This window comes from Rhyacophila brunnea, unplaced genomic scaffold (assembly GCF_057557595.1).
Source record: "Rhyacophila brunnea isolate RB1 unplaced genomic scaffold, BYU_Rbru_1.0 scaffold_10, whole genome shotgun sequence".
Classification (NCBI taxonomy): domain Eukaryota; kingdom Metazoa; phylum Arthropoda; class Insecta; order Trichoptera; family Rhyacophilidae; genus Rhyacophila; species Rhyacophila brunnea.
The window spans coordinates 42,052,651-42,080,591 of NW_028232752.1; the positions used below are offsets into that span (position 1 = coordinate 42,052,651).

General features: G+C 32.9%; 1 protein-coding gene across 2 annotated transcripts in view; it reads left to right on the forward strand.

The window, feature by feature from the left end:
- The window catches only part of LOC147079229 (pyruvate kinase-like), a 40,253-nt gene extending 12,351 nt beyond the window's left edge, over positions 1-27,902 (forward strand). For both annotated transcript variants that reach the window (XM_085954330.1, XM_085954341.1), the window contains exons 2-10: positions 12,689-12,818; positions 15,465-15,688; positions 16,870-17,199; positions 18,725-18,871; positions 18,970-19,071; positions 19,705-19,950; positions 20,962-21,184; positions 21,917-22,073; positions 27,584-27,902. In XM_085954330.1, the coding sequence (XP_085810456.1) occupies positions 12,689-12,818; positions 15,465-15,688; positions 16,870-17,199; positions 18,725-18,871; positions 18,970-19,071; positions 19,705-19,950; positions 20,962-21,184; positions 21,917-22,073; positions 27,584-27,596 (1,572 nt within the window). In that variant the 3' untranslated portion in view covers positions 27,597-27,902. The remainder of the gene's footprint in view (positions 1-12,688; positions 12,819-15,464; positions 15,689-16,869; positions 17,200-18,724; positions 18,872-18,969; positions 19,072-19,704; positions 19,951-20,961; positions 21,185-21,916; positions 22,074-27,583) is intronic.
- The last annotated feature ends 39 nt before the right edge of the window (positions 27,903-27,941 follow it).

Consider the following 27,941-nt stretch of genomic DNA (forward strand, 5'->3'; position numbering starts at 1 on the left):
TTATAGTCACGGATATATTTTGTAACGCTGTAAAATGTGAATAGGTACGTCTAAGTATCCCATATTTTTAATTTTTATATGTAAGTATATCATTTCATGGTCATGTTTAATCTTAAAGTTTGGTTTATTAAGTTTTCTCTAATGCATTGAAAAGATTTCTGACTAATTCATGGTTTTAATGTTTTTTTATATTTAATTTAAAATACATCTATTTTTATATAAGAAAAACGTATAATTAGTATAACTTGCAATCCTTTTTATTTTACCAGGCCCATTTGTGAGTCATAGATTGTAGCTTCTTTAAACCTACGATGAATCCAGGAATTTGCACTCTCAATCCTCAATCAAAGTATAATAATAATTATTACCCAGTCAACATTATTCAAATACAAAACAAGCTGATACAAAAATAAATAAGTGATAAAACAGAATAATTAACCATGGTATCACAGCACACAACACTTCCTCAGTACGTCACGTCAATATATTATTATTTATTATAGTTTATTTATTACTTTATTAGATTATTTCCACAATAAATTTATATTAATATCTTCCCATTGGACATATCGATTACAGCGGACACATACGTGGCAGTAGATAACACACAATCAATAAAATAAGTAATATGGGGTGAGCGAATGGATTACTAGATCGCGACTTGCCTGAATGACTTTTTTATAGCTATTCCAGAACGATTTTTGTGTGGTTGAATTGGTAACACTGGCAAATAATTAATTTTCTGCCTTGGCTGCATTGTTTGTAAATCTAAAATAAAATGGCGGCCCGTTTTGCGTTGGTTACTAACTTGTATTGACTTTACTTAAAGTGCGGCCACACCGGCAACAAGTCGCGCGACAACTCGTTAAATTTTACGATAATTATCATAATTGCTTAAGAAATTTTACGATAATTATCATGCTTATCGTAAAATTTAACGAGTTGTCGCGTGACTTGTTTTCGGTGTGGACCCGGCATTACGTAGGTACTGCTATAATATGCGATGTTTCGTCTAATAACTAATTTCTGGCTTGTACAATAGCACATTTTTATCTCAGGACAGTGGCAAATACCTAATTCTCGGAGCATTGTTTTATTGTTGCCAGCTTGCTAACGATGAACTTGCCATTGGGAAACGATTTCATTAGGCTAGTAGGCTTTTTCAGCTCCACTAATGGAGTTATAAAAAAAATATATATTCATTATTTGACAATAATTAAATTAGTTATCTAATCGATAATAAATAATTCATTCAATATACGAGTACCTACTTAATACTGTTGACTATAGATAGTAGGGTGTATTGTCATAGTTTTGTAATAAGGCCCGGGAAGTATGAAAGACGAAGACCAACAGGAGTAGCGCCTTTTTACAAAAATTATAACCATATGCACTGTCAAACGTAATGTCAAGATCTCTTACAGACGATATTCGCGAGAGAACTCTGCAATGCATCGAATATTGAAAAAAAAAATATTCTTGAGGCTTTAGTAAACGACAAAGGACGACATTTATTAACATTGAAGTCCAGTTTGTTGCGTTTGCTCTAATCTAATATTTATTATCTATATCAAGTTGAGCTGACGATAATCATCCAGGGTGACAACTTCTAAGAAGAGTTTCAAGTCATCAGCGAACAACAAAAACATAGCATTTTTAATAACCAATTATAAAAATCGTGACCAACAATGGCCCTAAGTTTTGAGCCCTGAGGGACACCAGAAAATGTTTTAAATGTCCGTGACTGCGCACGTAATATCCATAGCATGTACACTGATAGTGACACCGCTACCTTACCTAACCTAACTAGGAATACCATTTTCAATGAAAATGGTGCCTATATATAATATGAACTTGAAGTTAAAAACATAATAATATAAAAAAAAAACGTTTTAAGGGGGGACATGCTCGCCGAAGGTCAAAATTGAGTTTTTATTGTATTTTCAAACCATGATCCTGGACACTCCTTAAACGTTGTAGATAATCTATTTATATAATTTTGAAGTCTTATTATCCTTTATAGTTATCTTAAACATTTCATGACTGCATAAAGTATTTTTGTTACATAAAATAGTATTCTTTTAAACCTCTCGCTCTAATGTTTTAGAATATAGTCATATTTCGGTACATAACTGTGCAGTGGTGTTAAGATTTTTTACGTTTATTAATTTTTAAACGCATTTATGAAACCATTAGTATAATTTATTACGAGGTAATTTTTGTAAAATATTCACAATAAAAAATTATATTGATAATCTCTGTGATCCCAAATTTGACAAGAATTAGGCATTTTATTATTCAAAAAATCGGCAAGATAAACACATTTCAAGATGATTTTAAAGATATTTATTATAAGCTATGTCTTTGACCATTCAAGTGCGATAAACATCTTATGAATAATGATTGCTTTATAATAATTATTGACCTAAGAATAAGGTAGTGTTTTTTTGAAATACGCCATTTCTTTTATCATTCCCTAGTGGTTAAGCTACAACATACGGCCGTAGCCATAAATTGACAAACTATAATTAAAGTAGGGAGTAAAATTATGTTAACGCGCGTGTTTGAACATGAGAAAATTTATATTTTTATTTTAGAAAAAGATGACGATACAGTTTTGATATACATACCTACGTTTTTTGGGTCGATGTATAAAATACATCCAACCCCACAGTGTGGTCGGTGACACGAACTATTTTTTTAATCAAATTATTAACTTAAGAACGATGTATTTATGGATTAAGTACGATATTGTATAATATATATCTATATACTATATTGATCTAAAACGAACAAAGGATATGATTTTTTGTATGTTTCTACTGGAGCAAAAAACCCACTCTGGAAATGATACATTTAAATTTTCCATAAAAGAAAAATGTATCGATACCAAGGTGTCAAAGTATTTATATTTTTAACGTACCTAGTCTTGTGAGTCGTGCTTAGAGTTGGGTATTTCCCGAGAAAATCTCTGTCTCGAGATTCGGGATTTCCGGAAAAGAATTCTCGAGATATCGGGAAATTAAAAAAACCTGTAAAAAATCCCAAAATGTATAGTGTAATGTCCCAGTGTATAAACAGACAAATTCCAAAAAAATATGATTTTTTTATTTATGTAAGAAGACAAACAAATAGAAGTAGCAAAAAAAAAATTCAAAACTTATTAAAATCGAATTTCAAAAAACACAGACTGTCAGTCAATCGCTGCGTCTGACAATCGCGTAGGTACGCTTTTGAGACACGACATTCCCTGATGTTAAAAAATTGCACTCATTTTGAGTCGGTGTTAAATGTCCCGATCAGTCTTTGAACGTTTTGTGGTTTCTGTCCACTTTTTTCAATTAATATTTTATAATAAAGAAATCCCGAATCCCGAGAAAAGATTCTCGAGATCCGGGATTTCCCGAAATGTTAAAAATTTCAATTCTCGAGATTCGGGATGGAAAATCCCGAAAAATTCTCGAGAATTCCCGTCGGGAAATTCCCGAAACCCAACTCTACTCGTGCTTAATAGGGTATCCATGGAATTAAGCCGAACCGAATGGTTTATGACGGTCTCACCTTACGCAGGAACCGTTTATTGCCGTAATAAAACTTGTCGAGTGTTCACCCACTTGTATGCGGATTTGTATATACGGATGCCGCCGTGTTCCATAATGCTCCATTCAAATAACGGTGCTTGTACATGCACGTCTATTTGAAACAAGTATTCCTTATATTAAAACAGAAAAATATTTTTTCTCTATGGTCAGTTTTTGATGTCTATGGGCACTTAACTGTCAAATAAATGATAAATTTTCACATTTTGCCGCTAGATATCCCTAGTGGTCCATATATTTTGAACTCGCTATTACATTTACTTTCATATTATTTCTTATATTTTTCGATTAATACTACATTATGGCCGGATAATCCGAATGCCGAATAAACGTTATTGAATAAATAATCATTACAATATAAACAAATGAAAGTAAATGGTTATCGTGATAGTATATCTACCTACCATATAATTATTATGCATAAATCGATTCCAGCATAATCATGTGAATTGAGTTGTTCAAAATATTATATTATATTTATTTGATTTTCATGAATCTTTGTCTGATGTGTATTTACTAAAGATTCTCTTAAATTTGAAAGCGTCGCCGCTTTTACGAAATTTGCGGCATTGTAGATTAGCTTTATCTACGAAAGCAAAGTTTAGTACCTATAAATAAAGTATTCATGATTGAATAAAATGAAGCATCAATTATAGGATCAATTGTAAAATAGATAATACCATTAGACAATAATCAAAATCATTCACTGAATCATAATGAAATACGGAAGAAAACAAGTACCTATGACAATTATCAACAAACGCGGGCTGTCAGTTGCGATCTGTCAAAAATGGACTCTGCCGAATTTAGCAATCGGTTCGCTAAACTTATGGTAGAGGGGCATTAGGTGTTCGGGTTCGGCGAGATGCTTATGTACAAAATTTCCATGAACGGAATTATACGTTTTGCACGCCATCTGGCGTAAAATCGCATTCGAAAATATTGCATGAACAGGGTATAAGGCCGTCTTATCGAAATAAAATGTATTGATACGTCCTGCACATCTATTCCATACACAAGGCTGCTATCGATGGCTATCGGCGGCTATAGAGGGTAGTTTATCTTATTTATGTATTGAGGCTGTTAATTTATTGTTGCAATAAGTTAACCGTCTGTGCTATGTTTTAACAGCACCTCTCTTGGCTGTGTTAACGTTTAGTGCGAGATAGACAATTTTGACAGTTTAGTTTAGACGGTTAACTTATTGTAACAATTATATAACCTCAATACATAAATTTGATAAACTACCCTCGATAACCGCTGATACAGCCTTGTATATAGAATAGATGCGCTGGTAAAGGTATCGTATCGAAACACAGTATCGATTAATGCCAAATCGCAAAATGTCAGTATTGTATCGAAGTATCGATACCTTTTTGACGGCCTTGGTCATGCCTCGATCGGCATAATATTATAACTTTATTGCTTATGATTTATCGAGACTCGAGAATTATTGAAATCAAGAAAAGGTATTTGTTTTTTCGAGATTTAGGGATTGGTATTCGATTTCACGAGAAAAAACTAATTCCGTTCAGAATGAAAGTAATTAAGTACTTTTTTTAGCTCTTCCTGCCAATATTACCGAGTAATTTGAGAAATTTATCAAAGTCGAAAGGTCACAGAACAGTCGGGAGCTTTTTTTAACTGTTCGGTTAATTTTTTTTATGTATTACAGGGATTTACAAAATTCCGTTCACATCCAAGTCAAGAGCTTTTGCAGTTCTTTCGACCAATGGAACCGGAATATCACATTTTCTTGGGTAGCTTCGTCTTAGAATCTCATTGATGATTTATTTCAAGGTTCGAGATTGGCCTTTTCTGATTACTTCTAGAGACGAGATTTCTCAATCGCATACATACATGAAATCCGACCGTAGGTTCCGTGTCGCATTTTTTCATTTGTTTGATCTAAAATTATGATCGGTACTATCATTGCAAATTTTGTACAGTGCTTACAGGCAAAAAGAAAGCATTCTAATCAATAATATTATTATATTAATACTATCAACCGAGGGTACATACTTGATGGAATTTGAATTTAAATTCTAATGGATTTAAGTTTTGTACTATGTGGTAGTGTTTTGTACTAAATGGAGTACACAACTTATATCCATTAGAAAAATATTGTTGTCCCACTACGATAATTAAGTATGATTAGTTAGGATTTAGTCAGGGAACTCAGAAATAATGGGAACTGGAATAGCTAACGGGCAAGGAGAAGCAGGCAACCGATTTCGAGTAAGGAAGAATACGGGATAAATTTAAACACGTGTCATGAATACGTCATAGACGTCGAATACTGAACTGCTCTCGGTTTATGCATTGACGCTCATTTAATATTGGTGTATTACACACACTATTGCACGTCTATAATGCGCAGTTCATTTTCGTAGGAAACTCACACATTGAAAATCCTGCGCCAAAATTTACTGTATTGGTATATAGCAGCGATGGCAAATACGTGGCACGCGTGCCCAACTTGGCACGCTAAAAGTTTTCGAGGGCACACAAAAAAAAAACAATTCATGTCATTCAATCATTGTATCATTTTTTTTATATATTCAATAAACAATACATAATTATTATAGTTACCAATGTACCTAATTGTTTTTTTTAATATTCAATAAATATGTTTTAGATTATAGGTATCATGTGTACACCACCTAAAAGGAATGGTACGCGCCACGAATTAAAAAAAAATAGTTTATTTTTGCACGCCGATCAAATCCTATTTGCCATCCCTGGTATATAGCCAATCGGAATTATAATATTAATTATCTGTTCTGTGGATTTAGTACACCAAAAATCCTTTTGATAATTCCATATGACGAGAGCTTGCTGAGTCAAGGTCACGAATTGGGGCGTTACGTGGGTGGTTAATTACATATTTTATGAACAAAGCAGATGCGCATGTGCGCGGTATAAATATGTTTTAGCATTCTTTCAATTGAATAATAGTAAATTCACAAATAGTTTGGATTACGATTACGATGCACACGTATCGTATTATCGCATACCATTTCAAGGTTTGCCAAACGAAAGATCAAGGAACCGGTTTGTATATTTTTATGTTTGTTTCCTAACGAATGAAGAGAAATAAAATTCATTGCCATGGCTGACGCTTTTTGTACTATTATGTAAGATAATGTTTAAACTTGACATAGTTTGAAATATAATTATTTAATCTTGCGGGGCGGGGCGGGGAATGTAGCCAATGAATTATATTTATATAAAATTGTACATATTATCAGATATCTTAGGTCTATTATTCTTCTTCCTTTGGTGTCGTCTTCTATCGAAGGTTGGCACCAGCATTACACCTCCCTATTATGGGCCGGTCGTATCAGATCCCCAACGCCTTTGACATTGAGGCACTTACGGAGGTTGCATAGCCTTATACCTACGATTCTGCTACTCTTCACATTCCCCTGCATTATAAGTTGGAGTACATCATACTTCTCATTGCGTTTTTATGGTTGTCAGTAAACTTAAAGTCGAAGATGTCCTCTCGCACATTGAGTGCTCACATGTAAAGAGGGTGGAGCATGTAAAATATCTTGGTTGTCGTCTGCACGAAGACAGGAGTTCAGATTGTGAGATTACGATCAGGGTTGAAATGCCAAGAAGCACCTTTGAAAAAATCTCTTCTGCAATCGAGACGCTCTGAGCATTCGATGGAGGCCGATCAAGTGCTACAGCCGAGTCGAAGCCTGGACGTTCCACGAACTAAAATACAGTAATAAGACTAGATTAGGTATATAACCCCCAAAGTCTGAATAAAAATAAAGCCCCGGTCCCCCTCCGTAAATTATTTTAGTTATACCTAATAAGAAAAAATACTATCCGTGAAGCATACAAAAACAATTTAATGAGAGGAATGTGATAATAATTGAAAAACATATTTGTAGCTGTACTGAAACATTTTGGGACCCCCCGCAGAAGCCCAGGGGGCCGCGACCCGTGAGTTTAGGAAGCACTGGACTCTAGACTACGATGCAGGTTGGCCGGCAGTCAGGTCTACTCATTGCAGTCAGTTAATGTGTCTACGTTGCGTAGGTCCTGAAAAACTACATATTATTATTATCGTCTTATGGCATACCATAAGGTGGAACTATCCCATATTATATTATCATAATATGAGATAGTTGAAGTTCCTCTATTAGTCAGGTCACGACATGAAACTGTGCATATCAATCGTAGTCGTAGTTATTGCCTATACTTTGAATGCAATATTGTAAACTGTTTGTAGAAAATGATAATTGTTTCATATAAAAAAAAGTTGAATATAACTTCTTCTACTGCGACAATCTTCATTTACTGCGGACAGATTACAGCATTGCATTTTAATTTTGGCAATAACTAGTACTATCGTCATAATTCGCAAATTAGTGCCGCAGCCTGACTATGGATGAGCTTGGGGATGGTTTTACCATTAATACCAAACGCGCGTGAATATGGCGAGGTTACTAATTCTAAAATAAAATCTCGGAAAATGCCAGAATAAAAACTAGCGTATGTTCTATTATAATTTCATATTGCCAACGATCTACCTACCTAAATGGAGAAAGAAACATTATTGTTATGAATGTCTCGTGGAATATTAACTGTAGAAAAACACAATTCTTTGTTTACTTTATTGTTGCTGCAGTATTTAGGAATGGATAAAACTGGTGCAAGTACTTAACGCATTTAATTCTCCGTAATCTAGATATATTTTTGCTTTTAAAGGAGACACTATAATTTAATATTAAACGTTATTTGTGTTTTAATTTTTGTTTTATTTTTTTTGTACTTGGTTACACGATAACATTGGAACAGCTGATTGAAAAACATGGCGAATATGGGATAGCCAATGGGTTAAAATGTTAAATGGATGTCGTAGTTTTTGGCTTTATATTTTTTGACCATGTCCGATCCTAATAAGATGGGCATCCAAAGAGTGGAGGTTTGTGATAACAGATTTTAGTTTTTACGAAAAATGGATGTTCACCACTTGCTCAACTTATTAGGTCTATACTCTTACTCCACAATTTGAAAAAAATAATTTGTGTATTTGCCGGAACCAAGATTCGAACCTGAGACCCACAACATTTTAAGCCGACGCGTAAACCGCTTATTGGTACGCCTCATATTTTTAGTGCAAAAATTATTATTTTTTTGTTTTAAATATTGTTTCAATCCATTTTAATATTATTGGATTATTTTTAATGAACATGTTTTTAATTAAATCGTTAATCTGTCAATATTGTGATCCTGTGGGTATTTTCTATACTTATCGACCGCTAAAGTGATAAAGTGATAATATTATCAAACTAGTGTAGGTTTGGATCAAAGTGTTAGCACTTATTGTAACAATAAGTGCTATATTTTAACAGCACCTTTCTTGGCTGTGATACAATTGACAGTGAAATAGAAAGTTTTGAATGTTTACACGGCTAACTTATTGTAGCAATTATAATACCTCAATATAAATATGTAATATATACTATCACTTTATCATTTTAGCGGTCGATAGTCGCCTTGTGTATAGAATAGACCCTTGATACGTGTCGTCATAATGCCAATAAAACTTTACTTATTGCGATCAAAGCTTCTGCGCTTAGTTATAAAAATATGCATCGTAGAATTAGTCTTAATCGACTTATTAGTGTTTTGTATACGGAAATGCAGTATCAAGATTGACCATGACAAGATTATCATCGTAAAATTGTACACGTATTGATTCGCAAATTATTTGTAAGATAATAATATTAGGGAAGCAAACTTCTTTCCGCATCGTCTCAAGCTCTAGGCCTGCCGAATAGGTATATTTAGAATCAGACTCTAAAATATCAAATGGCGCTGCCCGTATGAATGTTTTTCCTCGTCTTATCTGACAGTTGTGACTTAGAACTCGGGAAAATACGGAATCAGTATTATATTATCGTAGTTATTAGTAAGATCGGGAGATTATTTTATATTTTCTTAACACGGAAAACTCCATTAAATCTATGGCCAATCGTCATTTCCGGACGCGTTTTCCAACAATGTTTTTTAGGTTACGTGAGCTGAGAAAATCGATCTTTACGTGAAAATTTCTCTACTGACGTAGAAGTCAAAGTGACGTCGCGCTCTTTTTTACTGTTGTACTACAACGATCTCCTTTTATTCATTTGTACTACAAAATACGATAAAACGTCTTGATTTTTTTTACAGCACAAAACTTCTGTTAATAAATTTTATTCTACAAGCTTTGCAAGTGAACAATAAAAGCTGCATTGTACTGAATGCAACTGTCACATCCCGTCTTTTGTAACTTATGACGTTTAAACACAATTCGCGTTCTGATTTTGAAATATTTTTACGCATTTCTTTTGACAGTTGGCCAAACGAAAAAAACAAATTGATGTGTTTTGCAGTTAGTTTCACACGCGTATATTAATTCACGTGTCTTTCTTACATGTGCGGCCTTATTTGAAACGTTATATTTGACGTTTTCAGCTGTGCGATCTCGGGTGGGGGTGAGTGATCTCTGAAGGGCACACAGAGAACAATTACGTCAAAGTGTTATTTAACAAGTGCATAAAATACTTTTTGTACCGTTCGGCAAAAGGTCATTTAAATTTTATTTTACCAAAAATGGTGTGGTCTACGGCATACGATACGCAAGATGCGGCAGTTAAGGTAATTCCCAGTTGCGCCGATTCAATTATTATGTTTTTATGACATAAATTATTGTGATAATATATCTACATAATATTTATTCCTCTGCAATATGCCTATCATTATTTTATATATACCGCTTGTCCGCCAACTTTTCCGAATAAATATATTATAATAATATTTAAAGTGTATCAAGAAAACAGATTAAATTTAAGTAAAACGAATTTATTTATGTTATGTAGGTACCGTATGTTTATATAAACAGGAAACGTAGTTTATGCGGTTTTTATCAATACAAATAATGATTAATAACAATCATTTTTTTATTGTAAACAGTGGTTATAAGTGTGTACCTACGTATGGACATACCTACCTACTATGAATAGATTCATTAATTTTGAAATCGTAAAATCGATTTACTTATTGGGTTCCCATAAAAAAGTGCAATACATATAATATGCTGTAATACATGTATACCTGTAAACCAATTTCATATTATATTTTTATCGTTTTTCACACGAATTATTTTGGCACCCGTTCTTAAATTAAAATAATATATCATTTGTTTCGAGATAAAAAATCTTTTTTCGTAATGTAAACACAGTAATTTTGTTTAGGTTATTTAAACATAATATTGTAAATATTACATTTTCACCGGTATTACGATAGGTAGGTACTCCGTAAAATTACGTGAGTTAGTATATTATTTTAGTTTTAAAAGGCGCCAATATTTCGGGTGTACTCTAATGAGGTTGGATTATTTCGCTGCGGTCAATGTACCACGTACCTACCTGCTTGTAGGTTTTATAGATTTTCGAAAGTGGAAAATGCGGAGTATTAGTGGGTTTATAATATAAGTTCATTCTATCGAATTTGTTGCAATACAATTCCGAAACCGAATTTACTAAATGCTATAAGAAAAAATATCGATTAAAGAAAATAATTTTAAAATACCTACTTAATCGCGTTACCAGAGTCGGTAATCGACTGCGCGAGTGGGTACTTTCATTCCATCTCTAATTCTACATGGGTGTTCTAGTCCAGCACTTCTCAAACTGGGGCGGGGCCCCCTAGCTGGAGCTCCTGCCAGGGAGGCGCGAAATATTTCAGTATTTGAAAAAAAATCATAAAAATGTGATCGTTGATAAAAATCAGTCAAATTGGTCGAATTTTCACTTGATAACAATATCTACTAATATTTAAAATTAGTTAGATTTATCAGTTAAACAAATATTATACAAAATTTATATTGACTTAATTGCGGCAACATACCTATGCGAAACAGCATTTTCATCATTACTGGTAATACAAAATAAACACAGGTCGTCTCTTTCAACGGTGACTTTGGAGCAAACCCTGCGAATTATCATTTCAAACACTGTACCGGATATTGATTTATTATGACGTAAAAATATGCAATCATTTCCCTCTCATTAAATTGTGTTTGTAGGCTGTAGCTGTAATAAATGTTAAGTTAATTTCGCTTTACAAGCTAGCAAATGAAATATTCTGTTATTTTTAATAAAAATGTATCTATAATAATAATTAATGTTAAATAAAGTACTGTTGGTTACTAAAGACTAAACAATTTTGGGGAGGGAGCAGTCTTGGATTTGTATTTTCTGATTTCGGGGGCCTTGGTATGAAAAAGTTTGAGAAGCACTGTTCTAGTCGACGAAAGGCTTGAACGGAGCAAATTTTACTACCGCAAAAATGTTTATTTTGGTTTGTTTTATTTTCATTATTTATAATTTTGCTCTCATGAACATCGAAAGTAGTAAGGTTTTTACTAAAATAGTCTCAAGAGACAGTGTTGCCATCTTTTTCTATGTTGATTATAGTACAAAAGGGTAAAGATTATAGTATTTCTGAAAAAACTATAGTATAGGAACATTTTTCGTCTCGAATCCTTCAAAATTATAGTATTTTTGTGCTATTTGCGTAAACATAGTATTTTAAATTATTCGCGGATTCAAAATTATAGTATTGTACTATAATTATAGTATGGTTGGCAACACTGCAAAGAGATGACATTTTATCGTAAGATAATTATTTTTGTGAACTAAAGAAGTAGGTACCTACATTTTCTTAAAAAATATACACCTAAGTACACCTATTATTTGTACATTCATTTTCTGATTATTGATCGGAAAATTACATTTTTTTTTTAATTGAAATATTTTTAAGTAGTTAGTCAATTTTCATTAAAAAATAATATTTTACAAAAACTGTTTTGCAGGGGAGGACATATTCAGTTGATTTCAGTCTATGGCAGGCATTCCCAACCAGTAACAGCACGCAGAGATGGTGTGCGGAAATTAATCTCACATTTCCTATGGGTACGGGGCATAGAAAATATTGGGAACCTCTGGTCAATTTCAATTAAGAAATTTATTAAAACTGCTAAAAATGTAATCAATATAATTTATGTTTCTTTTTGTTGTCAGGTTGATCATGCAGTTCCTGCCATGCAGTTGCAGGCAGCTGATGTCGGAACGCACCTCGAGCACATGTGTGCTTTGGACATCGATTCCAAAGCCTCATACGTCCGCCTCTCTGGAATCATCTGCACGATTGGTTTGTTATTCCTTTCTGAAGATTTCAGTTCTTCTCCAATCATTGATGGTCAGATGCCAGGTCCACTCCTGCCCTCTCCCTTATGTCTCGCATCTATGAGAGTCGTTTCCTCCCAATTCCACTCTGTCAATTTCGCCAGCTATAGCAATATCTGACATGCTTTAAATAATCCACTCCAATCTTTTGTTTGCGGCCAGGCCCGCAATGGAGTAGTGGCAGAGTGCCCTCTTATAAAGGCATGGGTTCGAATTCCACGACGGTCTCAAATTCACATGTTTTTTTAAATGTGTGTTCGGATAACAATGGCGAAGACTCAGTATGAAATGAATATTATATATGCCTATTAGGATTTGTTAATTATAATAAGAGTTATACATTATTATTATTGTAAACAAAAAAAATATTATTATTGTAATGTAATCTCAACAAATTGTATGGTGTGAATTCCCCAATAATGAATGCTGACTAAAAATCTATGAAGATTGCTGTCACTGTGCAGTGGAAAATAGAGAACTATTCAAAATTTCTAGCTTCATATTAACTGTATATCCTAAATTTGTGACTTATCCTGGGGCACCTGAACTATTCTGAAAAAATGTGTCATCAGTTTATTCATCGTTAAGTATTTTGCTTTTTTCAAAGCCACCGACAACACAACTTTTAGCGACAATAGCAATTTACCTCACCTTATTTTTTTGTGGATATTATTAAAGAACTCCGTATAGGGATTTTTTGACCCACAGTACTGCAACTTTAGCCAATAAAGTGCTCCTAGTTATTTGTAATCCTTAGTTCTTTCCATAGCTTCTCTGATGAAGCCTTTAGAATAATATTGCTGTATTTAATTAAACATGAGTAGGTACTTATTGACATTATCACTATGTTTTGAGTCTCGTCATTTGATTATAGATCAAAATAAAGGTTGGTTGCTGGCCACTCTTTTAGTTCACCACCGGTAACACATTCACGGTCAGTCTTACCTTGCCTCAATGGCATCAATGTCAAATAAATGTGATGAAGTAAACAATCTTTATCTCCCTGCCTCGTTATGCAATCATATAATGTGAATTTGTGTTATGTTATTTCATAATGAAATGTGCTGTTTTATAAATATATATTATATTTATTTCTTTTAATTGTCAACAATCCTATCTAATCACCTTGAGTACAAGTTTATGAGATATTCAGAATAATTGTTTATGAATGAAAAATATTATTACACTTAAAGGCAGTGGCAGTCTTCAAAATTCTCATATCCACCACAAAAATTTATCAGCCCTCCCACAAATCATAAAAAATTCCTTGTGGTCCGTATATTATCGCCACTGTCTAATTACAAAATAATTATGGGGATACAATCAATCCCTGCAAAAGGTTAAATATTTTTTTGAAAAATATATTTTGGTCATCATTTGCACTCTTTTTCATTTTATTTAAAAATCTCAGAATTTATGGGATTTTCAAACATGCTTTGTTTGGCGTGAGGAATGCATATTTTATGACATTTATCAATTGGAAAAGAAACATCTATTTTTTATCAAAATTCAATGTGTTTGAGTTACCTTCAATATATCGTCACCGTTCAGGCAAAAGTCACCAACCCTAAAAACATAGTTTTGAGATATCGCAATTTGAAAGTTTGAAAATGCAGGAAAAATCAGATTTTAATGTTTTTAAGGTTTTATCTACATTAAATTATTTTCTCATGTCTTCTTAATAATTTCTTTAAGGTATTTTTACTTTTTGATGATAATGAAAACATCTGGAAGGTTTTGAAGGAGGCAAGGTAGCTCAATTATGGTTTGGTGACTTTTGCTTGTTAATAATCTGAACAATGTTAGCCAAAAGAAGGACCAATAAAACTCACCATACATAGTATAGTGACTTTTGCTTGTATATTTGTAACGAAGGATTTTTTTTTATTGAGTCAATAATGTCTATTCACCTATAATGACTTTTGCTTGTTAAGATTTTATCGAAAGTCATTTAGTGAAAAACAAATAATTCGGATTTAAGCAAAATTTTACTAACTAATGTACCGTGGTGACTTATGCATCTTTAAGAACATAATTTTACGCTTCGGGTGACATACTCAACTCAAAACTGCCATTTTCAGGGTTGGTGACTTTTGCCTGAACGGTGACGATATTATGTTTCGACAAGGTGATAGGAATGACAGGATAATGTACATAAAATTAACTTTTTTTCAATGTACCAATAGTTATGAATATGTATTTGCATTTAAAAATGTCCCCCTCCCTTACACGGCGGCCTCTTGCAATATATAGTTCCACTACTAATTGTTTAAATGTAAATTAATCATTTACACTCAAAAAATACGACATATTATTATTATTATAGGCTTACACAGAGTGCAGATTATATTTAATAGACTGAGGAATGGAAAATTGCCTAATAATTGACACAAGTGAACAGTTAAAATTTATGACAGTCGCCCATTTTTGAAATGTAATATAATATTTGCGTACTGTACCCAGTGGCCTCGTGCAAATGTTCCAATCTGGATTCGCACTTTCTAGGACCGGCCCTGCGAGTAATGACTGTTATTCAGTTCTAGTGTTTCTGAACGATGGTAGGTATGTAATAGAATAAAATTTTCATCACCCCTTGAAATCCATATTCCAGGACCGGCTTCAAGCAATGTCGCAATGCTGGAGAAGATGATGGAAACAGGAATGAATATCGCCAGACTGAACTTTTCTCATGGGTCTCACGAGTTCCACGCGGCGACCATTCGCAACATCAGGGAAGCTGTCAAAAATTACAGCGCCAAGTTGGGGATGACTCACCCGCTCGCCATTGCCTTAGACACCAAGGGACCGGAAATCAGAACTGGACTTTTGGAAGGGGTATTATAATACAACTTTTTAAATAATTAATATTTGCTAGAAATAATTTATAGATCTCCATTTATGTTGAAATTAAATTTGAAAATCAAAATTTTATAATAGGTGACTATAGTGAATTATGTATTATGTTTATATGTTCTATTTTTAATGAGTAGATATTAGAATTTTCATTAAGATACGAATATAGTTGACTTAATGCTGCTTATACTAAATACACTAGCCATAAAAAAATATTTTTTCCAGCTCCATAATATTATGCACTTTGAAAACATTATCCATAAAGAATATTAAACAAAATTTTAAATTATGTAGCATAATTTTATCTATATATAGTGACACCGACGAATATTGAACAAGATAATTGTTATGGTTCCAACTGTTCTAATGATAGAATTTTGCAAATGTATAAAATCCAATTTACAATTTTCTTTGCAAAATTTTGCATAGTTGTAAATGACCTGCCTGGCAGGTGCGGGTATTGGTTTCAACTTTCAAGTAATTTTATAAGACATATCAGTGAATTACTGGGGATGTTCGTGCTAAGTGGTGGAATGCATTTGGACACCAATGTACCTAACCTACCGTTCATGTCCTCTACTAAACTAACCTGCTTCTTTAAGGTGAAGCCTTTACTGAGCCCTTTTTAAAGAGGCACCTAGCCTTTTTGATAATTTACAATTTCAACTGTATTAATTAATCAATATATTGTATCTGAAAACATTAAAAAGATTTTTTTTTATTTTAAGTCAAAGATAAACCTATAATTTAAGAAAAATGTGAATTTTGTTTACGTCCCCATCTTATTATAACATATATTTTTATGGTCATATTTATCATTAATTTAGTTTATTAAGTTTTCAATTTTTCTTCGCAGAGATTTTTGACTCATTCATAGTTTTAATATTTTTTATATCAATTTTAAAAAACATTGATTTTTATAAAAATATAAATGCGTATAACTTGAAATTCTTTTTATTTATATAAAATTAAATAACATATACAAATTTTGCCAGATCTGGGATTCTAACCCGGGACCCACGACATCATAAGCTGACGCGGTAAATGCTCGGCCATCCATTTTATGTTTTATAAAAATCTTAGTTGGCAAGCTCACGTTTTGTTTAAGCAAGATTTGTTAATTTAAGAAATGTATTGAATAAATTGGTCTGTATTGTCGACAGGGCGGTTCGGCTGAGGTAGAGCTGAAGTGCGGCGAAACCATCAACCTAACCACAGACAAATCGTTCGCGGAGAAGGGAACTGCCTCCACCGTTTACCTCGACTACGACAATATCACGAACGTGGTCAAGGTGGGCAGTCACATCTTCATTGATGACGGTCTCATCTCCGTGGTGTGCGAGAAAGTCACTTCCAACACCCTCACATGCAAGATTGAGAATGGTGGCATGCTGGGCTCTCGCAAGGGAGTCAACCTTCCCGGACTGCCTGTCGATTTACCTGCCGTCTCTGAAAAGGACAAGTCAGATCTTCTGTTTGGAGTTGAACAAGAGGTCATTATATTTTTCATTTATTATAATATAGTTTTCCATTGAATTCTTTTATCCCAAACCATACGTCTGTGAAAATGGAGCTTTTATAATATATATGAAAGTGAATCTGAAAACAAAGGGTTATACGGCTAATGATTACTACTATAATGCTACTACAAATTGTTTCATTTGTGTTCACTCTTGTGCCCTGACATTTCTTTGCTCAGATATAAATTAAATGCCTCGCATTAGTGGTATAAGCCTAAAAAAGGTCTTTTATACAGGTGGCCACAATATGCACATTTTTATTTGAACTTCATCAATAAAACAAATTAACAAAGATCACACCGTTGCGTGACAGTTATGATCTGTCAGTCTTCCAGCCTCCGGAACCATCTGTCCATATTTACATTACTCGGTTACGTTTTTCGAAATTCCATAGTGATAAAGAATGCTGTCGTCCCAATGGTTGTCAGTCAGAAAATTTAAACTAAAAATTTAAATTTAAACAGGAAATAATATGAATTTTTACAAAGTGAATTTTATTATGGGCCACCTGTACAATAAGCCATCATTATTTTTAGATGAACAATCATGTAAGTAGGTAATCTAAGCAAAAAGTTCATGTTCTGTTTTACTTAAGCCGCGTTGACACGGTCCAAGTACGATCCAAGTAGACTTGGATAGGAATAATTAGTATGAAGATGTCTCATCCAAGTGACAGCTTCATACTATTTATTCCTATCCAAGTGCACTCGTATGTGACATCTTCATACTAATTATTCCTATCCAAGCTACTTGGACCGCGTCCTACTCATCCAAGTTAACTTGGATAGGAATAAATAGTATGGAGCTGTCACTTGGATAGGAATAAATAGTATGAAGCTGTCACTTGGATGAGACATCTTCATACTAATTATTCCTATCCAAGTCTACTTGGATCGTACTTGGACCGTGTCAACGCGGCTTTACAAACAGTGCTCCCAACGTACAATAAGCCATCATTATTTTTAGATGAACAATCATGTAAGTAGGTAATCCAAGCAAAAAGTTCATGTTCTGTTTTACTTACAAACAGTGCTCCCAACAATAGTTACCAATTCGACCATACTAAAATCCTTCTGAAATCATTATTAAATGATGTAATATAAATAACCCTTTTGATCTCTTCAGATATAGTCAAAAGTCTTTTATTCTAATCACATTAGTAATCTCAGTGATCTTAAACTAATTTATAAAGTTTTTTATGCAATTACTACATTATTTGGAATATTTAGATAAACAATCACAATAAACGAAAACAACAATTAATAGGTATATCATATGTACAATTTAACAAAATATTAAAATAAGCCATTGTCTTGTTTATGCCGCTATGTATCAATGCTGCATATATATTAACTTTTCTATGGCTACCAATCAAACCGCACTAAAAATTCTCTGGAATTGCCATCCTGCTGTATATAATACAAAGAGTTCATATGAATCACTCTAGGTATAGTCTAAACTCTAAACTGTGTTTTAAGTATGTTTATTGTTTTTACAGGTTGATATGGTATTCGCTTCATTCATCCGTAATGGAGCCGCATTGACTGAAATCAGAAATGTCCTAGGACCCAAGGGAAAGAATATTTTGGTCATCTCTAAAATTGAAAACCATCAGGGCATGGTCAATCTGGATGAAATCATTGCGGTGAGCTTGCATCAATTTCACAATAGTTTTCCTGGCATTATGTTGTGTAAATGAAGTTCTAATTATCTATGTGTTAATAAATGCTATGTTTATTACAGGCGTCCGATGGTATCATGGTGGCCCGAGGAGATCTTGGAATTGAAATTCCCACAGAAAAAGTATTCCTTGCCCAAAAGGCGATGATTGCAAAATGTAACAAGGTAAATCTTATTCTTTTTATTATCCAAAAAAATATCATTGTGTAATTAGAATAAGATAATAATTATCATTTTACATTCAATCCTTTTGATAATATGCAGTGAACCCGAAGACGATGAAGAACAGCTTCTATTGGGATGGAGCCTAAATATAAGAAAGTGAAATGTAGAAAAGATTACTAACGCTACAGCTTTATATTAGTTGCGAGTCAATTCGCATTGTAAATTCATTTGTATGAAGTTTACACTATTGTGCTCAGCGGGTCTATTCTATACACAAGGCGACTATCGACCGCTAAAGTGATAAAGTGGATATTATCTATTACATATTTGTATTGAGGTATTATAATTGTTACGATAAGTTAGCCGTCTAAACAGTCAAAACTGTCTATCTCGCTCAAAATTTTATCACAGCCATGAGAGGTGCTGTTAAAATATAACAATTATAACAAACTTATTGTAATTGTTCCAATAAGTGCTAATACTTGGATACAAACCTACCCTAGTTTGATAATATTTATCACTTTAGCGGTCGATAAGTATAGAATAGACCCACTGATATTGATTTGCCAGGGTTGCACAAAGAAAAAATGCTTTGTAACAAATTTCAAATAACAGCAATTTTTATTAATATAGGTTGGCAAACCTGTGATTTGCGCTACCCAAATGTTGGAGTCGATGGTCAAGAAGCCGAGACCGACGAGAGCAGAGTCGTCTGACGTGGCCAACGCCATCCTGGATGGAGCAGACTGCGTCATGCTGTCAGGAGAGACAGCCAAAGGCGACTATCCTCTGGAGTGCGTCAAGACCATGGCCAACATCTGCAAGGAGGCTGAGGCTGCCATTTGGCAGAAACAGATCTTCAGCGACCTTTCCCTTCAGGTATCCATGTTTTTTTTGTTTTTTCTCTGTTAATAATAAATTGTCAGGATGACATTTATCATTAAAAGCTAGTAGGATAAATAATGGTTAATAATTTTATTATGTGGGCAAAGAATGATACGTCTTGTATTACGAACCTATTTGGTGACGCTGGAATTCACTTCGATAATTCACCTTGACATTGTATGTACCTACTGTGTGTGCTAAAGGTTTGAAATTCCTGTCTATAAGAAATTTATGCTAATCACATTTTGTCATTAAAAGATTACTTAAAGAAGCTTCACTGAAATACAAAGAATTACAGAGTTTGTAGATACGTTTTCAGGTAGCGTCAAATAGAGGTTTTTTAAAAGCCATATATAACGAAATAACGAAAAAGGGATTGAAAAAAACAATCTAAATAGTGGGAAAACGTAAATAGGAGAATATAAAAATAAATATTTTTTAAAAATCATTCAAATTGGTTTGGTGAATATTTTTGGCTTGTTTATACATATAAAGTTTCAATACTGTAAATTGATTTGTAGGTTTGATTGTTTCTGACATTATTTAGTTAAATGGATGTAAACAACAAAAAAAAAAACACAAAACAACTTGACTCAAGTACTCTTACGCAAAGAAAAAAAAGTATTCCTATGAATATTTCTTCCAGCACTAAAAACCAAGAGACTACTACAATGTTTGGATTTAGTAAATAAAAATCATGTTTTAAGAAACCATATTATGGTATTATGTAGGTACTGATTATTTTGTGAGTAACGGATGCCTTCAAATTGATTATTATATGTTACATAGAAATTAAAACAAAGAAAGTAATTATTTCTATAATATAAGAATGAAAATTACTTTTAAAACCTTCAAATTAAATAAGGAAAATTTAAAAAAGCACAATAATATTATTCTATAATGTTTTGAAAGGGTTAATATAATTATAATGTATTAATTACATAACCTCAGTTCTGCAAGAACGTCGCTTAATCTATATGCATAATATGAGAATACATGTGATAGGTTGGGGCTCCTATCGGGGCAGCGCATGCAGTGGCTATAGCGTCGGTGGAGGCGTCAGCCAAGTGCATGGCGGCGGCCATCATTGTCATCACCACGTCGGGCAAATCTGCTCATCTGCTCTCCAAGTATCGCCCTCGCTGTCCTGTCATCGCTGTCACCCGTTTTGCCCAGACCGCCCGCCAGGCGCATCTCTACCGCGCCGTGCTTCCTCTTCAATACGAAGGTCAGCATCTCTCCCCAAAGTGTTTTACTATTACAAGAGGAATCTTTATGAAATTTTGATTTGATATGATGATTGATATAATTAAATGTTTATTCACGTCTAGAATTTGATTTTAGTGTATATCCTGATTATAACTATTTATCCAATATGGCGAAGGGTCGCATGTTACTTGGCTATTACAAAAGGACTCACGATCTGTGCTGCATACTGTGATGCCGAGTGCCGACAACTCAATAATTCAAATGGATTTATTTAAAAATACATGAAATACTCTTCATTTTACCTCACCCCAGGATTCGGTGGAATATTATTTTGTAACACTACTGTAGAATATCACACTGCCCTTAACCGATAGATAGGGGCCTGCCAAACATCCTGGCCTGGGGGCCAGTTTCAGGAGTGGGGTCCATGCACATAGGCCTCTTCTATTTCCCTCCATTTTGTTCAGTCTTATGCCTTCCGTATCCGACTCAGCTCAGTGGAATTTATTATGTCAACTGTTAGTATAAGGTTTTCTGATAATTCAATGTACCATTCGCGGCATCCATTTTGAACCTTTCTTCTTCGCCGGCCATCCCTTCTATTAAGGTGGTCGGCCCTCACCACTTGAATCTTGCAATGAGATGGATGTCACTTTTGGAGTTTTGTATGTCGAAATATATCTTCATTTTATCCATTAATGTGCTATGTACGGTGCTTTAAAAATAACCTCTTTGTATTATTGTATTACAGATGCCCCTCTGACTGACTGGCTGAAGGACGTGGATGCGCGAGTGCAATTTGGATTGAAGTTCGGTAAGATGCGTGGCTTCATCAAGACCGGAGACTCCGTTGTGGTCGTGACCGGATGGAAGCAAGGATCCGGATTCACCAATACCATGAGAGTCGTGTATGTACAAGACGGGAATGAGTTTTCTGAGTGATTAACTCATGTTATACGAAACCGGTCATTTCTCTCACGTAACAAATGTTCATTTAACTTTATTTAACTTTCATTTTATTTATAATTTTAGATCAAGCGCACATGTGTGACAGAACTGTCTAATGTATCCACCTACAGGACTTCAGACAGTGTAACAGTTATACAATTAATTGTAACACATGTGCGCTGTCTAACACATTATTAATAATTATTATATGTCAGTTAAGTGTTAAGGGGGAGCGTAATAGTCTATATCTAGTGATGGAATTATGAGACATGCAATTGCCTGAAGAATTACCATTGATACTACATAATTTGAGAAAATTATATAAATTGCTCTATAAAAAAGCAAACGTATTGGATGAATGATTTACTACTGTCCCTTGTGGAAAAGTCTGATAATACAACCTTCACTCTGTGGAGGGCTATATGCTCCACTTAGGCTTGAATATGGTAATTTACTTATTGTAACCCATGATGGCCACGCGGCTTAAGCGTCGTGGGTCCCAGGTTCGAATCCTGGGTCTTGCAAGTACACATATTGTTTTTCAATTTGTGTATGAGTCAGACTATGGACCTAATAGGTTGAGCAAGTGGCTGACATCCATTTCTCGTAAAAACAAAATCTGATAAAACAAACATCCACTCTGTGGAGGCCTGTATGATCTTATTAGGATCGGACATGGTCGGGGAATTGAAATAACTTGTTAAACTATATTTATTTTATTTGCTAAAAATAATCACAAAAAAGTGGGTACATAATGTCCAAACTTCAGTATGACGATTGCTCATTTATTTTTCCTTTTTTATATCGAAATTTAAAAAATGCAGTAATTTTTCAGTAAATTGTATTTAATTACATGTTTTGTAATTTAGTCACTACATACCTGATAATATTACACTCCGCCTTTTTCACTTTTATATTCTTACTTATATTAAATTTTTTGGGTTCATGTGTCTAGATTTTTTACTAATAAACTAAAACATATGTGTATATATGTATATGTATATATTTTGTAATACAGTAGAAACTTGATTATCTTGACCAATTGGGGATGAAGGTAGCTTAAGATAATCGAAAAAAATATCAAAGAAAATTCTTCATACTATTTGAAAAATACACCATTTATTTAAGCATTTTTCGGATGCTCACATGTGATGCTGATGATCATAATGGAATCCGGATACTCGAGTTTCTACTAATAGTTTGAATTACTAAAAAAATAATCATTGGTTTTATCAAAATGTTACAATATATTGTAGGGTTACTGCCAAAAGTTGGTAAGTCTCGAAATCATGTTATGGAGTAATCGTGCTTTGAAATTTGACATGTCTTCGGCCTAATGCTAATGTCAATGTGTTCTAAATACCTAAATTATCGACTTACCAACTTTTGGCAGCAACCCCATACAGTACTCTCTCAGTAATCCGCCATCCCAAAAACCAGACAAGTGTCCAATTAGTGAAAGCGGCAGATATAGCATGCGTGCATACATAAAAAAATATGGTAAAAATTAAAACAGGTATTTCGTAAAAAAAGTTTTGTTTGAGAAATTTGTACTAGCAAATTACGGTTTTATTTATAATCAAAATCAAGTATTTACTAAATTATACATATTTATAAACTAAGTTTATTAACTAAATATTAAACAGTAAATCACTTGGTACAACCAGTTGTTCAGTGAGGCAGATATTCTTGAATGGTTTAGGATTCCTGACCTTCCCTATGACCAAAAGCTTCATTTTGTTTGTCCCGGTTGCATTGGAGCACGGCATAATTATTGTGATGCGGTCCTAGGGCACTTTCCACCCTGGTACATTACTTTCTTTGCAATGAACGTACGTTTTACGAAGGAGAAGTTTCCAAAATAAACCTGTCTCATCTGCGTTGTATACTTGTACGTGGTGGACTACTGAATTTGACAATCGAATACTGGCGAATTATAGAGCTCGATTTTGTGCTTTCAACTAGTAAAAATAACGGCGGATTACTGAGAGTGTACTGTATATATTATACTAAAATGGGGGACATGACGAACGGTTGAAAACTAAAATAGTGTGTCAATGTTTAGTGGCATCCGGAATTTTGAATTGAATAATTAAGATGTAGCTGTTATTCTATCCTTTTCCTTGTTATAATGCTGTCATATGACTCATCATGCATGAAAAAATAAGCTGTAGAATTAATATACCGTATAACAATGTCGAAGAATTCCGTACATAACGATAAAGTAATGTTTACCTTTGTAAAGCCAATTTATCATTCCATACGTAAGTAATGAAATTACTACTTGAGAAACTAGCGACATCTATAAATTTATAAATTATTTGTCTGTAATTCTAACTGATATTTGCATGAAGATAACTATCGCTGCACTGAAGAAATAAATTTTTTTCGAAGTTTCCGTACAAAAATAATGTTTAAAAATATATTGAACATAATATTCAGTTCATTCTGATTTTTTTTCGACTGAATAAGACAGAATAAATTACTGTGCATTACTTAACATTACTATCTATTGTGGTATATTATAACACTTTGATTACTGTTTAAGTGTGTATTGTTTTTCTTTCTGTTTTTACAATTTATTGTTCATCTACCTCCAACAGACAGACTTCACTTTTGCTATCGCTATCAGTATCTTGTTAAAATCAACTACAGGCTGCCACTAAATAATGTCTGATTCTAATATAGCATTTTAAATGTTATAATGTACCAATTTAATTAGCAACATTTTTTTTTTGTTATTATCCATATTATATTATTATACCATTCATCTTAAATTTTGTACATTCTTATCAAGATTCATATTTCACCATTTCACTAAAATATATACACATTTTTCAACATGAATTACATATTACATCCAGCATTTCAGTTTTCAAAAATTTATTAATATTTAATTTTAAATGATCCATGAACAAAGAAAATAAGTTCTAATGTTAGGTTAAAAGATATTTGTTTTGAATCCCATAGATGTGTAAACAATAATACGGATAAAAATCTGAACTAGTATTTGTAAACTAAAAAATTCTACATATCCGTTTTTTAGTTTGAAATTTGAAAAATTAGAATTACCGTATACCAGGGTTGGCGAACCCTATGGTAAGCCTGTTAAAGGTGGCACGTACGAAAATTTAGCTGGCACGTGAACAATTTACAATTTAGAAAATCAATTTTTTTATGTATAGACTATCCGGACTCTTCATTTAAATTTCATCTTTCCGTATAAGTATTTTTAAGCAGGCAAGCAACAAATTTTGTTATCATTGGAGGTTATTTTTTTATTGGTTACAATAATTATTAAATCCTGTAGGTAGTTGGATGTAGGAAGTGTCAGTGAAGACAAGTGCATGCCTTTTATTTAATTTTATACATCCTATTTAACACGGCTAGTGGAAATAAAAATTATTAGAATCAAGCAGCGGAGACTTTCAGAGTTGGGGGACTGTGGTGTATGGCATGATTAATGAAGGCAATAAAGCAGTATGTATTTTGTATTCTGGGACAGTTGTATGCAGAACCTCATCAGTAAAACGGTATTATGAGACATACCGTAAATCAGTCTTTGAGAAAATCAAGGACAAACAAAAAGAATTTATTGATTGGGCAATTAAAAACAAAAATATTCAACCAACAAACCTAATGAAATTTATCGGCAGTCATTTAAATATAACAGCTGCTTGTTATTTTGCCTCAAACATAATTGCTAAAAATGGAAAACCGTTCAGCCAGCCATATTCAATATGATGTGAAAGAAGCGTGGTTAAAATGCTCCCACAATCTCTTTGAAAATTTTGAAAACAAGGAAAAATTATTCAAAGAATAAAAAATATGCCTTCGGCTAGAGACACGGTAAAAGATAGAATCTTCGGAATTCAATCGTAATTAATTTTTTTTTCGATGGAATTCTTAAAAACTTTTTTTCATTTTTTCCGCGTGATAAACTGCTTGTACGTCAGACAGTCGAAAATTAATATTTGGGAAATTTTGGCACGCGTACGTAAAAAGGTTCGCCAACACTGCCTTATACTATTTAATAAAAATATATTTAAAAAGTCTATTTGAAACATTATAATTATTATCTTATCATCCAAAACACTAGTTTCTGCTTTTTAAAACTGTTCATTTAATTTGTAATTTTTGACTTATTATAAATATTCAATCCACCATTCATTTATTACATAATGTCATTGAAACTAGAAAATTGTGTAACTCCAAAAACACTACTTTACAGGAGAGACAAAAAACATTATGGTTTCCTATACAAATATATGGTTTTGGAGTGAAATCATCCATGATTTAACAATGTTACAATTTTTCTGGAATTACAAAATTTGCAAGATGGATAGATATTATCAACGGCCACTAGATGGCATTCAAAGTCAATTTTCGATTAAAACGGAGTTACACAATTTTCTAGTTTCAACGGCGATTATTATTATTATGAACATGGAAACAACCATTATTTTTATAAATTGATTGGTTCAAATAATTTTTCATGTTTGGGCAAAACATTACTTTAACTTGAGGAATGGTCTCTTAAAATTCATTTTAACAATACCTACATTAAAATGAGAACCCTAGACCGGTCAAAGTGAATATTTTACTATTTCCAGTTTATCAATTTTTGCCTAAGCACACTGAAATATTATTACTTAATTTATTAATAATTTTTCATCTATAAATGCATGACATTGTCGAATGTATATGGTTAAAGCTTGGGAATTAATTGTTTGGTAAACTTATTGCATCATCTCACTTGTGAACAACATTATTTATTATTATTAAATGCTCGTTTTATTATCTTACATTGTATTATACTAATATATAAAATAGATATGCAGTACATATTTTATTTGATTTACAATAATTTTTTTTATTTAATTTTATAAGTAATTAATATAGTATTTAATTGATTATCCTTGTATTGTCCAGTATTTTAAATTAACTTTATTTATAATAGTATAACATCCTATATAATATAATAACCGCATAAGTAACAAAACAATATTTTCAGTAGTCTTGTTTGTGAAGACGGCAAAAAGAGTAAAAACACGAGAATGCCGAAAATTAACTGAGTGAAACGATATTGTCAACCGCCGAATGAACACTACGTCATCAAACTGACCGAAGTCATCCAATAACTCTTTTCAGAAGTAAATATCTTATGTGATTATGTTAAATTGTAATATAATATTTTCCAAACAACGTTGGCTTATTGAATCACTAATAAAATGAAAAATGTAATTTCACGACTTCCTTAGTTTTACACCCAGCCATAGAAATAATAATTGAGATTGTTTTTTCTTATGATTTATTACCAATTTAAAGTCACTCTAAATACTAGGTACAAAATTAATACCTACCAAAGAAATTACTAGGTACGTAATTTTCAACTACGTTTGAGAGCACAGAAGAAATTTCGATTCGTTCTTCTATGAACTTGTAATAAAATCTGTTATTTCTCTTTCAGAATTGTTGAGTAGATGTGGTGCGAGCGCCCGCCTGTGATTTTGTAACAGTGAATAGTTTTTATTGATTAGGTTGTTGAAAATTGTTTAAATTATGTTTAGCAAAGAAAGACACTTTTATTGTTTACCTGCAATATTCTGAAATCACTGCTAACCATGACGTGATGAGAGTCAGAGTATTGTATATAATAAGAACATAATTTAAACCCCGACTTACTTCAGTTGTGTAATTGATAACGATTATTTATGATGTTTCATAAATAATTTATGCTGTGAAATTATTTAATGAAAATATATATATATATATATCACTCAAAAGAAGACTTTTATTTATAATAAAAATGACTTTTTTAAACGTGT